Below are 13,693 nucleotides of genomic sequence, written 5' to 3' on the forward strand. Positions count from 1 at the left end.
CTCACCCATTCACCCATCTGCCTTATCTTCTTACATTGCATGTCCACTATGCTTAGTAAACAATGTACAGGTTTACTAATAGCTACACACAGTGTTTTCTTGGGACACTTACTGCACTAACCAAAGTCATTTTTAAAATTGTTGTTAATTATTTGTTCCATAATTATTATCTTAATGTTCTTTAGGGTAAATCTTGGAAGAGATGCTATTATAACTTTTCCTAATTGCTTTTCAAAGAAGGCATTTAATTTTTTTTTTTTTTTTTTTTTTTTTTTTTGAGATGGAATCTCTCTCTGTCACCCAGACTGGAGCACAGTGGCGTAATCTGGGCTCACTACAACTTCCACCTCCCAGGTTCAAGCGATTCTCCAGCCTCAGCCTCCCAAGTAGCTGGGACTACAGGAGCACACCACTCCATTTGGCTAAATTTTTTTGTATTTTTATTAGAGACAGGGCTTTACCATGTTGGCCAGGCTGGTCTCGAACTCCTGACCTCAGGTGATCCGCCCGCCTTGGGCTCCCAAAGTGCTAGGACTACAGGCATGAGCCACCATGCCCGGCCAACCTTTTTCATCTTCCTTTTGGCTTATATACCTTAGGATAGGTAGTTACCAAGGGGCAGACATTTAATACAACACAGATAACATGCACTCTCTAGTATCTATATTTTATGTCTTATGTTCTTTAATGAGTGTCTTGTTCTTTACAGGACAGTTCTTTTTACTCTGACGTCTGTGGTTGTACTTGTGATTACAACGGACTGGATCAGCTGGGACAAGCTGAATCGGGGATTTTTGCCCAGTGATGAAGTTTCCAGAGCATTCCTTGCTTCTTTTATCTTGGTCTTTGACCTCCTTATTGTGATGCAGGTAAGTGTGTTTCCCTCCCCTCACCGAAGCCGCTGCATGCTCTGTTCCCAGTATAACAAACAGGATATGGCAGCAGGCTCCATAAATCTAAATAAGTACAGCATTTACAATTACTATTAATGGGGCCTTCTCTGTTTATATTTTCAGCTGTTATACTGGGAAGAAAGCCAATTGGACTTTTATAAGAGGGGCACCAAAAATGTATTTTATGAACATTGCAAGGTGGGCCCCTAGAAACCATATAGCACGTTGGTATTTTCTGCCTAGGCTTTAGAGGGAAAAAACACACTCAGAAACAAAAACCAAAAACCCTGTCATATAGTAAATGGAAAGCTGCAGACATGAGGATGATATAAAAGCAGCAAAGCAGGGAAAAGCAATTGTCAAAGCAACTCGGGGTTTTATAGCAGTTGAAATGGAGTGATGTAAAAATTCTTTTTCTGGTTATAGAAATTGTTACTTTCTTTCAGTATTCACCAGAGATCATTCCATTTTCATGTAAACCATATTTTTGCCCTGCTTAGCAACAGATTTTTCATACAATAGCATCACACTAACCAGTGTTACTCATGTAATCTGGTGTGACCGTTTGGGGTTTTAGGAATATTCTTTTGAATGGGACAGAAAGAGACACTTGCTATTTCTTGGCATTTTATCTTGCTCATTAAATATCCATCCATTTGTTAGACATTTTCTTATTGCTTTCATAAGGCAATTTTTTTTCCCTCCTGAGGCATTGTAAGTCACCAGGCTAAAGACTATGATTACTGAAGGAATACTCCATTGTATTCTGAATTTATGTGAGATTTCACAGGATATCAGATTGATTTTCTCATTTCTAAAGGCAAAAAGAGGCTTTTATGAGAGATATTCAGTGTTGTCTCAAAAGAGAATGGCAGTTTATTTATTGATTTTTTTTAAATTTGTTAAATAATATATCTTGGGCGTTAGGTTCAAGATGGTTCTTTGAGTATATGACTATTTTAATGGCTAATGTTTTAAAATACACTATCTTTTAAAAAAATTATTTGAAGAGATAAAACGGAATATTCTTGTCGCATTTGAAAATTGATAAATTTCTTATTTCGTGAAATAGCAATGGAAAAAGCTTTCCAATCTGACTTTGAGTCAGACAGCATTGGCAGGTTCTAGATCTGTCTCTCACTAAGCTGTAGGACGTTCCATGGATATCTACAGAATTGAATTTTTAGCACTTATGCAATAATGTATCATGCATTACTTATAAAAAGCTATTCTTCTATTACCTAACTAATATAATTCCTCATATAAAATGTCCACATTGGCCAAATGGCCTACTGATACCTCTCTGAACACATCTTAAAGTCAATGGTATTGGTAGCCAAGTAGACTATTGTCTAATTGAATTTGCTTACATTCATAGATTTGAGAGCATAAATTCTTTGATTGTCCATTACCATCCTCATGCTTCTACTCTATTTATGTAAGTTTTAAGTATTCTTCCAATAAGTTCACTAAAATCAAGGACTTCAAGTGGGAAAATATAACACTGTAATTTACAGATATTATGGATTCATTCAAAAACTGCTTAATAAAGACAGATGGAAGAAAGAAAGGATAGTCAGGATTTACATAGGCGGAGTCAGCAAAGGGGAAGGGAAAGACATTCTAGATGAAAAAATATCATAACAATGTAAAATGTCAGTAACGTGCTGAAGTGTTCAGAGAGTAGAGCACCAACTGACCGACGATGAAGAGTTTATGCTGAGGAATATTTAAGTTTGGACCATTTTGGCTGCAAGTAGCAATAACCCTGCCAAGCTAATTTAGTCAAAGGAGGAAGGTTTTGCTGCATTTTAGGGATATCCTACCCAATTCAAGAGGAGGGATGTAGTTGCCTTTAGGAACACATGAAAGCAGAGACGAGGGTGTAACAGGGAATCCAGACCTAGCCTTTACTTTTCGTCTCTTATCTTTTTTATTTCTGCCTTCTCTTTTTTTTCTCTTATTGTAAAGCAGTCTTTCCAGGTTTCTCATTCAAATGGAAGAAAATGGCTACTGCCAACACCTCAGAGCGCAACCACCCTCTCTCTAGCTGTCAGGCCTGATTCTGGATTTCCTAGGAAGGAATTGCAGGAACTCATGGGCTCAGCATGGGAGGCTATGGCGATGAGTTCATCTGAAAGAAAAGGGGAGAGAGGTTGGGCTATAAACTCCAAATTAATAGGTTTCTAATATAAAGATGAGTAAAAAATTAGCCCCCAAATTTAGGTCTCTTAACTTCTTCTTTTCTCTCTCCCCTAACACTAAGTCAGCTAGCCAGGCCTACTGATTTATCTTTCTCTATGCCTTTAATACCATTCTTCTTTCTCATTTCCTTGTCACCATTCCAGTCTTGACTCCCCTCTATACTATTGTAAAGTAATCTCCTATGGACCTTCTGCCATCACACGTCCACGTCCCTTTGTACCATATGCCCTATGCAGCTCTTCTTTATAACCTTCCAGTTGGAAATACCATGTTGTACACTTCTCAGCCCTAAATATTGTCCATGACTCCTCATTGTCCAAGAGGAGTCCAGCCTCTGGGAGCTCTCTGAGCGCCTTCCATGGTCTGGCCCTGAATCCGTCTCTCCCATGTCTTCTATGCTCTAGTTCCACCCAGATCAAAGTATTTGCTGCTGGGCACTTGCCCACAGAACACTTATTCCCCAGTGTCAGAAGTCTCTTGTTCCTCTACAGATTGTGCCTTTTCTCTTCTGCTCGTTTAGATCCTACCATTGGAGACCATTTCAACTCTCTCTTCATTAAAGCCAAGTGATCACATCCTCTTCAGAACTCCTGTAGCACTTTTTACCTAAACTGCAAATCAACATGTCACTTTTTCCTTATAACTCTTCATATCCCTGGTGCTTCCCAAGCAAAGTGCCTTACATGGCAGGATTAGGCCCAGAGTAATAACTGCTTGATGAGGATAAAGAAGTGACAGCTCAGCACTGAGTCTTCTGCAAACTGTATCCCTCTTTGTGAGCATCATGTAGAAGTTATAGGAACTAGTACATGTGGTAAGAGAGTTAATTTAATTAAATAGAGCCCCAGAAAGCATATGTACTCAAGACATTTGAAAATATGTAAGACAAATATCCTAGCGAGTTCACAACCAACTAAACTGTGTTCTAATTCATCCCATATATACATATTTCAGATGAAAGAAAAATAAAGAAGTAAAATTAGTGTCACTAAAACACCTGTCCTTATTAGAATTATTTAAATGATTTGAAAGCAATCGATCTTAGGTTTTCTATTGGTAGGAAAATTCCACTTACACTATAGAAAGGTATTTTATATATATATATAAATTTTTTTTTTTTTTCTTGAGACAGAGTTTCACTCTTGTTGCCCAGGCTGGAGTGCAATGGTGCGATCTCAGCTCACTGCAACCTCCGCTTCCTGGGTTCAAGCGATTCTCCTGCCTCAGCCTACCCAGTAGCTGGGATTACAGGCATGCACCACCACACCTGGCTAATTTTGTATTTTTTTTTTTTAGTAGAGATGGGGTTTCTCCATGTTGGTCAGGCTGGTCTCAAACTCCCAACCTCAGCTGATCCGCCCACCTTGGTCTCCCAAAGTGCTGGGATTACAGGCCACCGTGACCGGCTGGCATTGTAATTTTTTAAAAAAGAAACCATTATAATTTGGTGCTACTTTTCTGAAGTTTTTTAAAATTATTTTTAATAAAATTAGCAGGCCAGTTCTGAATACTTTTAGAGAAAGTAAATCATCAATTTTTATAGATATTTACTACATAGGATTTTTCTACCTTTATTGTTGTATCACATTTTTCTGTGGTTTTACTAAATTCACTAGAACTAGGGCATAAACAGATACCAGCAAAATGTAATGTGACTTACACATGCTACATACAGGACACAAGAAATAAATTGTAGAGAAAACTTTCTTCTAAGGAAAACCTTATCTCAGTTTCTATTAAGTATTTGTAATTAGGTCATTTGATTTATATATATATCCCTTTATTTTTTGCATAAGTATTTGATTTGTGGCATACGCCACCCACCTACTATCTTTGCTAGGTTAAGGAAAAGATTCAGGTAATGGATACCCTAAAAGTGCCGACTTCACCACTACACAATCTATCTGTGTATGAAAATTACACTTGTACCCCATAAATTTACACAATTTTTTTAAAAAGTTAAAATATGTTTGTAAACAAAGGAAAAAAGTGGGACAAATGGAGGAAAATATCCAAATAGAACCATCCAGTGATTGTCCCCCCATAGGAACATGAAATTTAACAACAATCCATATAAGAAAGCACCTCCATAAGACCCAAAAATCAGAAGAATGATCACAGTACTTGGTTTTAACATTGTATTAAGGAAAGAGGCACTGAAGAGGGTAGGAGAGACGGTCTGGAATTGCGGATACCTCTCTTCCCCCATCCCCCAGCAGTGGCCACGTGGCACAGAGAGAATCTATGTGCTTAGGGGAGGGAGAGCACAGTGACTATGGGACTTTGCATTGGAACTTAGTGCTGCCTGTCATAGCAGAATGCAACACAGGGCAAAATTCAGCTGGTACACATAGAGAGCATTTAGACCAGCCCTAGCCAGAGGGGAATTTCTGGTAGCTTCCCAACTGCAGGCTAAAGTGCTTTGGGATCCCCTATAAATTTGAAAGGCAGTCTAGGCCACAAGGACTTGGAATTTCTTGGCTAGTCCTTGTGCTATGCTGAGCTTGGAGGCAGTGGACTTTGTGTCATGCGACCTAGTGAGACACCAGCCAGGGTGGCCAAGGGAATGCTTGAACCACTCCTCCTTCAGTCTCTAGCAGTGCAGCTCACAGCTCCAGGACAGACTCCTTTCCTCTGCTTCAGGAGAGGAGAGGAGAGAGTAAAGAGGACTTTGTCTTGCAACTTGGATACTAGCTTACCACAGTAGACTAGGGCACCAGGCAGAGTCCTGAGGCCCCCATTTCAGGTTTTACCTCTGGACAACATTTCTGGGCCAGAAGGAAACCAACTGACTTGAAGGGAAGGACTCAATCCTGGCAGGATTCATCACCCACTGTCTAAAGGGCCCTTGGGCCTTAAATGAACATAAGGAGTAACCAGGCAGCCTTGGGTGACATCCAGGGCCATGCTGGTTTCAGGTGAAACCCAAACATCCCCACCTGTGGTGGCCATGGTGAGATATTCCTTCTACTTGAGGAAAGCACAGTGAAGAGTAAAGGGGACTTTGTCTTGCAGGTTGGGTACCAGCCCAGCCACCGTGGGGCAGAGCACAGAGTTGGCTCCTGAGGTCCCTGACTCCAGGCCTTGGCTCCTAAATGGCACATCTGGACTCATCCTGGGCCAGATGGGAGCCCATTCCTGAAAGGAGAGAGCCAGGCCTGGCAGCATTCACCATAAGCTGACTAAACAGTCATTGGATCTTGTGTGAACATCAGCAGTAGCCAGGCAGTACTTGCCATGGGCCTAGGGCAGTGATAACCATGAGAAAAGGCTCTTCCTTCTCAACATTTGCTTTGGCAACGAATTTATGACTAAGTCCCCAAAAGCAATTGCAACAAAAACAAAAATTGACAAGTGAGACCTAATTAAACAAAAGAGCTTTTGTACAGAAAAAGAAATAGAAGAGTAAAAAGACAACCCACAGTATTGGAGAAAATATCTGCAAACTATGCATCCAACAGAGGTCTAATATCCAGAATTTAAAAGATACTTGAACAACTCAACAAGCAAAAAAACAGATAATCCCATCTAAAATTGGGCAAAAGAACATGAACAGACATTTCTCAAAAAAAAAAAAAAGACAAGCAGCCAATAAGCATATGAAAAAATACTCATCATCACTAATCATCAGATAAATGCAAATCAAAACTGCAATGACATACCATCTCACAGCTGTCAGTCTGACCTATTATAAAAAAGATTAAAAAGAATAACAGACGCTGGCAGGGCTGCAGAGAAAAGGGAATGCTTATGCACTAATGGTGGGAATGTAAATTGTTCGGCCACTGTGGAAAGCAGTTTGGAGATCTCTCAAACAGCTTAAACAGAATTACCATTCAACCCAGCAATCCCATTACTGAGTATATACCCAAAGGAAAAGAAGTTGTTCTACCAAAAAGACACATGCACACATATGTTCATCCAGCCTAGGTGCCCATCAGCAGTGGATCAGATAAAGAAAATGTGGTACCTGTACACCATGGCATACTATACAGCCATGAAAAAGAATGAAATGATATCCTTTGCAGCAACATGGATTCATCTGGAGGCCATCATCCTAAGTGAATTAACAGAGGAACAGAAAACCAAATACTACATGTTCTCATTTATAAATGAGAGCTAAACATTGAGTACAGGTGAACATAAAAATGGGAACTACAGACACTGGGGACTACTGGAGAGGGCAGAAGGGGAGAGGGGAATGAACCGAAAAACTACCCATCAGGTACTATGCTTTCTACTGGGCAACATGGTCATCCATACCCCAATTCTTAGCATCACATAATATACCCATGTAACAATCCTGCACTTGGACCCCCTGAATCTATAATAAAATTGGAAATTATTTAAAAAAGAAAAAGAAAAAAATGGAAAGCAGGTGATAGACCTAGCAGAAATCTACTCATATTTCTATATCAATACATACAAATATATGTGTGCCTGTATGCATAGATATATATGTGCAGATGTGTGTGTGTGTGTAATATCTTAGATTTATGTGCATCAAGTTCATAACAGAAGCTGAATAGAGGAGAAACTATTAAAAAGAATAAGAAAGTTTCAAAGATCAAGTTTTGGATCCTCACACTATTGATATCTTTCAACACTTCTCCCTCTTATAATTTATCTAAGTACCTGCTTGTTACCTGTGTACACACATACCACCTGTAATGTGTAAGCTCCTTGAGGAGAGGAAATGTGTTATGAGTTTTTTCATTCCCACAGCATGGTTAGTGCATTGCAGTTTTACCATAAATATTTTGCTTTGTGAAAGAACAAAGAAATTAATGTAACATTATTTCACATATACCAAATAATGTGATTTTTCAAGAGGTGAAATACCAACAGCAGGAGAATGAACTATCAATAATATTACACTTGGTCATTTTCACTGAAGTATGATCTTATGGTAATTAACTATCTAAATAAAAATCTAAATAAATTGCAGTTAGGTGTTAAAAAGCACTCTTTGGTATAGTCAAAAGGCACTTGGAGAGAAGTGATATTTCCTGAAAAGCAATTCTTAATGCACTGAAAAAATAATCATGAAAATTGCATTCCACAAACATTTCACCGTGTAACAGATTTAAAGTGTGTTTGTTTTCTGTTTTGTGTGTGGCTCTCAGAAGTAGGTTGACTACTTTAAAAATAGACATTGTGACTCTTGGTAGACTTTATTGTAAAACCCCATTGACTTGACTTTAGTAGAGCATTTCTTTTGAGGTCACAGTTGTGGAAAGTGGATTCAGTCATTTCAGAACATGTGTCAGAGCAACAAGCATAAACCTATGTTAATTAAATAGCCATGATGTTTTAACAAGTTAGAATATATTTTCAAGATAAGTTATTCCAACTAGTTACGTCTACAGGCTACTTAGAAAGAAAGATTTGTTTAAATGTTTGTCCACTAGATTTAACATCTCCTTGAGCTTTGGGAATATTTTATATAACTTCTTCAAAGTATTTTAAGCTCCTTCTTACATGTGTTTAACATCTTCATTTTTCCTTACTCAAGGAAAAATACTATTTGAAAACAATGGTGCTGGCTTCTGTTACAGGGTCCCAAGTGGTGACATGGAATAAAGGGCTTATCACTTAGGTAATACCTGGATTAACCATAAATGCCTACTCTCTTCATGGTATGTGCTCAAGGGGTTAAATCTCAACTTTATTTACTCTCACCATTTTTCCGTTCCCTCATTACTGCTAGTACAGTGGGGAGACAGACTGTTCAGGGAGAATCACGGAGGGGGACCGCATTATGTTTATTAGCAGTCCTGGCAACAGATCTCCAAATAGTAGACAGACTTAACACAGTCAGTTTGTCCATACAGACAGAAGGAGTCCAGCCAAGTGGGTAGTCTGCATGAAGTGCCAAGGAAGATGTCCTGACAGGTGGCCCATGGTATCAGAGGAATTTGGCAGAAGGTAATAGTGAGCTGGAAGCATTGGGTTTATTAGGCAAAAACTTTTAGGATTCAATCATGGGTACTGGAGTGACAAACACATTCACTTGAAAATGAAACTAATAGTCTGGTTAGCATATGATATAGATGACAGTTGAAACTGACAGTAAATTCTGTGAGGGATTATCGTGAATGGGAGAGATCACTCTGGTCTTTATGTATAACGTGGAAAGAATGTAGTTTGAAGGAATTATAAGATTTGGTTAAGTAAGTGGAGAATAGAGACATTCCAGTTTTATCCCAATTTAAAGTAAAATGCTTCAGTCCCTGAGGTGTTCGTTAAAAGGACAGCTAGAACATGATTAAAAAACTGGAAAGATAAATTCTATACTACTGCACATGGGCAGGAATTTTTTCAAAGCCATGCTGAAGCTGCAAGATATAACTCATTTGCATTTGTATTTTTCCAATGAATGTGCTTTTTCTTATAATTAGAGTTTGACTATCACTGTGAAAAGGATATTTCAGCCCTATCCGTCACTCTCATCTTTGTATGTGTGTCAAGGTTGGCCCTGGAAGTCCTGTGTAGTAGTTGCTACTTGTCATTGTCCTACTTGTACCCAGTAAAAAAAGTGCAGCATTGAAGACTGACACATTCAGCCATGCTATTAGCACCCAAACTCAGAGCATGGCTATACTTCAGGTCAGAATTGTATAGGTTATGCTAAATGCAAGCTATGGTGCAAGCTTTTCCCAGATCTGATGACTGACCCTTTGTAACCTTTTTTTTTGTTTTTTTTTTTTTTTTTTTTTTTTTTTTTTTTGAGACGGAGTCTTGCTCTGTCGCCCAGGCTGGAGTGCAGTGGTGGCATCTCGGCTCACTGCAAGCTCCGCCTTCCGGGTTCACGCCATTCTCCTGCCCCGGGCTCCCGAGTAGCTGGGACTACAGGCACCGGCCACCACACCCGGCTAATTTTTTTGTATTTTTAGTAGAGACGGGGTTTCACCATGTTGGTTGGCCAGAATGGTCTCAATCCCTCGACCTCATGATCTGCCCACCTCCGCCTCCCAAAGTGCTAGGATTACAGATGTCAGCCACCGTGCCCGGCTGGTAACTATTTTTAATGGACGGTTTCAGGGATGTGAAGTATTTCTATGGGCTCCTCTATGAACTTTTTAAGTTACAATGATAAAGCTAAGGAAAAAATTGCAAAAGAACTTTATAGGCAATGGAATCATGGAAGCCAGTATAACAATCCTCTGTAATTCAGAGCATTCATTTTAAACTCATGCCTAAAATAAGAAATGAAAAAGAGCTATTGTTAGACCGACAAGTTCATTAATATCATAAAGTCATGAAATTTTAGAGCAGGAGGAAAATTTAGGATCACTTTTTCATATCTTGAGTTTTACAGCTGAAGCCCAGGGAGGTTCTTTAACTTGCCTAAGGTCATAAAGTCAGTCAGTGACAGAACCTGATATAGAAGCTGGGTCTTCTGAACCCCTACCCACTACCCCAATGGGCAGTTTCTAAGTCAAGGTTTATTAACTCTGGAGTTGGACATGAAAAGGCACGTTGGAGAATGTTGTCCAAGAGGCTCAGTGTCAAGTGTAGTTAGATTAAATATGGAATCTGTAATAGGAGACCATAGTGAGAACACTGCACAGTGAAATGAGGAACAGGCTACTAAGAAGGGCAGAATGGTGCAATGAAAACACTACTGGACTAAAAATAAGACAGGAGTTGAGGGAGAGAAGAAGTCAGAAAAACTAAAAGGCCAACATTCATTGAGCACTTATTATGTGCTGGGCACTGTCCTGCATGCTTAGATGTACTTTATTTCGTTTAATCTTACAAAATCTTCCAATAAGGATAATATTATTAATATTATCTATAATTTTACAAATGAGAAGAAAATGAGAATTCCCTAAGGCACACAGATGCAGTCTGGATTCAGCAGAATGAGAATTAAAAAAAAAAAATCTGTCTGACTTCAAAGACCATACTTTTTTTTCATAACTCGTTGTACTATTGTGCATATAAAATGAAATAATATACTGCATACAATGTTGAAAACAAAGCACATTGCAGGTGACAGGGAGTTTAGTGAGTGATGGGAACACTCTTGCAATAGACTAAAGTCAGGGCTGCGTAGTTCTTAGTGGCAGTGTGACCTTAGTTAAGTCAGTTTGTTTCTAGGAATCCACTTTTCTCATTGATAGCGTGACAGTTTTTTCCTTCCTCTTGTTACAAGATTTTTTTGTGATGGTCAGATTTTTTTAAAATGCTTGAAGTATGATGTTTTTGCATGTCAGAAGTACATAATATGGATAGAAGAAAATTAGTTGAAAAAAATTCAGTTATTCTTTGAATTACAATTGATCATTCAGATCTTCACTGGTTTTAACTAAGAAAAACTATAGTAATATGATGGTATGTCAAGAATTTGGAATAGGAGAAACCATGTAGCCATAACCTACAAATAGAGGCATACTGTAAGGCAATGATTCTCACTGTTACCTGATCATAAGAATCACTGGGGGCAGGGCACAGTGGCTCACGCCTGTAATCTCAGCACTTTGGGAGGCCGAGGCAGGTGGATCACATGAGGTCAGGGGTTCAAAACCAGCCTGACCAACATGGAGAAACCCCATCTCTACTAAAACTACAAAATTAGCTGGACATGGTGGCACATGCTTGTAATCACAGCTGCTCTGGAGGCTGAGGCAGGAGAATAGCTTAAACCCTGGAGGCAGAGGTTGGGGTGAGTCAATATTGCGCCATTGCACTCCAGCCTGAGTAACAAGAATGAAACTCCATCACACACACACACACACACACACACACACACAAAATCACCAGAACTTTTACAAAGATGTGAGTACTCTGGATCAGGAGAGCTCCAGAAGTTTCTTGTTTAGTAAGTGGGTAATAGTGCCTGGGAATATGTTCTTTTAAATCATTACTGATGATTCTTGCAATCATAGTTACCTGCATTAGAATCACCTGGGTTCTGCTTAAAAATGGAGATTCTTGGATCTTCCTCTTAATAGTATGAGAATCAGTAGGGGATTCTGCCTGGAAATATGAGTTTAAAATTAGACTGTGATTTCCCAGCTCTCGTGTAACTCTGGTAATAACTGAATGTTTGCTATGGCTTTGATCAGATGGCTGTACATGATAGAACTGCAAGAAAATTCTAAACTGCCAGATGATAGTCTCAATTTATTGCATTTGAAGAAGTTTGGGGAATTGTTCAGAATTTTGAATTTCTCCTATAAAACTCTATCACTACTGTTGTGTATTTGTGGAAAGCTGAAAAATAAAACTAAATGTATTCTTGATATATTTTCTCTAATTTTTATGTGTGTGTGTATATATATGTGTATACATATATGTATGCTGAAAACAATATTTATATCTGAGAGATTACCCTTTGTTCAAGCTTTGTTTGATTTCAGTAGCTGAGTACATTAATTTGGCAAGTCCAATAAGGTCTAAAGCCGAGAAACAGCAGGAAATCAGGGAGGTACATATATCTCAGTTTTATAACAAAATAAATTTACACACAAAAATGTGTCTAGAAAAAAGATAAGTAGTTGTTTATAATCCCTTCCTGGGCCTTCTTAAGAGGGTGAATACCAAGAAAGATCTTTTGTTTTAATGAATAGGGTGGTGGATATAGATGCAAATTGGAGAAGCCCAGAAACCTAGTTGAGTATTCCTGCCCATGCAGAAGGTTGAAAAGACTTGTTATGGGGAAAGAAAGGGAGGACATAGAGATGACAGCTGCCACAGCTAACAGAAATTGTAACAGAGAGGATTTTCAAAACAGTTTTGCTCTGTTGTACATAATGTTACATCCTATATCCAGCTTCAGCTTCCTAATAAAGTTTCAGTTAATATTTTTTATATATATATATTTGTTTTTTCTTTTTCCCCCATTCTTTTGGCATTTGATGACCAGGTCAGTCCTCCTCTTTACATGCCAGATGGGTTTCTGGGCAAGAACCAGGGGAAAGAAAAGGTCATGGAGGCCAAGGTACATTATTTTTATAAATAATTTCAACTTTTTGGGCCAGGCACAGTGGCTTATACCTGTAATCCCAGCACTTTGGGAGGCCGAGGCAGCCAGATCACGAGGTCAGGAGATTGAGACCATCCTGGCTAACACGGTGAAACCCCATCTCTACTAAAAAAAATTCAAAAAGTTAGCTGGGCATGGTGGCAGGTGCCTGTAGTCCTAGCTACTTGGGAGGCTGACAGAAGAATGGTGTGAACCTGGGAGGCGGAGCTTGCAGTGAGCCGAGATCACGCCATTGCACTCCAGCCTGGGCGACAGAGCGAGACTCCATCTCAAAAAAAAAAATAATAATAATAATAATTTCAACTTTTATTTGAGATTCAGGAGGTACTTGTGCAGGTTTATAACATGAGTATATTGTGTGATGCTGATGTTGATGAATGATCCTATGAGTGAGCATAGAATGATGATCCTATCACCTATGGTATGCATAATCCTATCATCCAGGTAGTGAGCATAGTACCCAATAAGTAGTTTTTCAATTTTTCAGCCCTTGTCCCTTCCCTTCCCTCGCTAGTAATCCCCGGTATCTCTTGTTGCCATCTTTATGTCCATATGTACCCAATGTTTAGCTCCCGCTTATAAGTGAGAACATGCAGGATGT

General features: G+C 39.0%; 1 protein-coding gene across 7 annotated transcripts in view; it reads left to right on the forward strand.

Annotated features, from left to right (window-relative positions):
• TMEM117 (transmembrane protein 117) overlaps nucleotides 1–13,693 on the forward strand; it is a 564,266-nt gene that overhangs the window by 459,199 nt on the left and 91,374 nt on the right. For all 7 annotated transcript variants that reach the window (XM_077952512.1, XM_015151464.3, XM_015151466.3 and 4 more), the window contains 1 exon segment: nucleotides 710–869. In XM_077952512.1, coding sequence (XP_077808638.1) covers nucleotides 710–869 — 160 coding nt within the window.

Source organism: Macaca mulatta, chromosome 11 (assembly GCF_049350105.2).
Source record: "Macaca mulatta isolate MMU2019108-1 chromosome 11, T2T-MMU8v2.0, whole genome shotgun sequence".
Classification (NCBI taxonomy): domain Eukaryota; kingdom Metazoa; phylum Chordata; class Mammalia; order Primates; family Cercopithecidae; genus Macaca; species Macaca mulatta.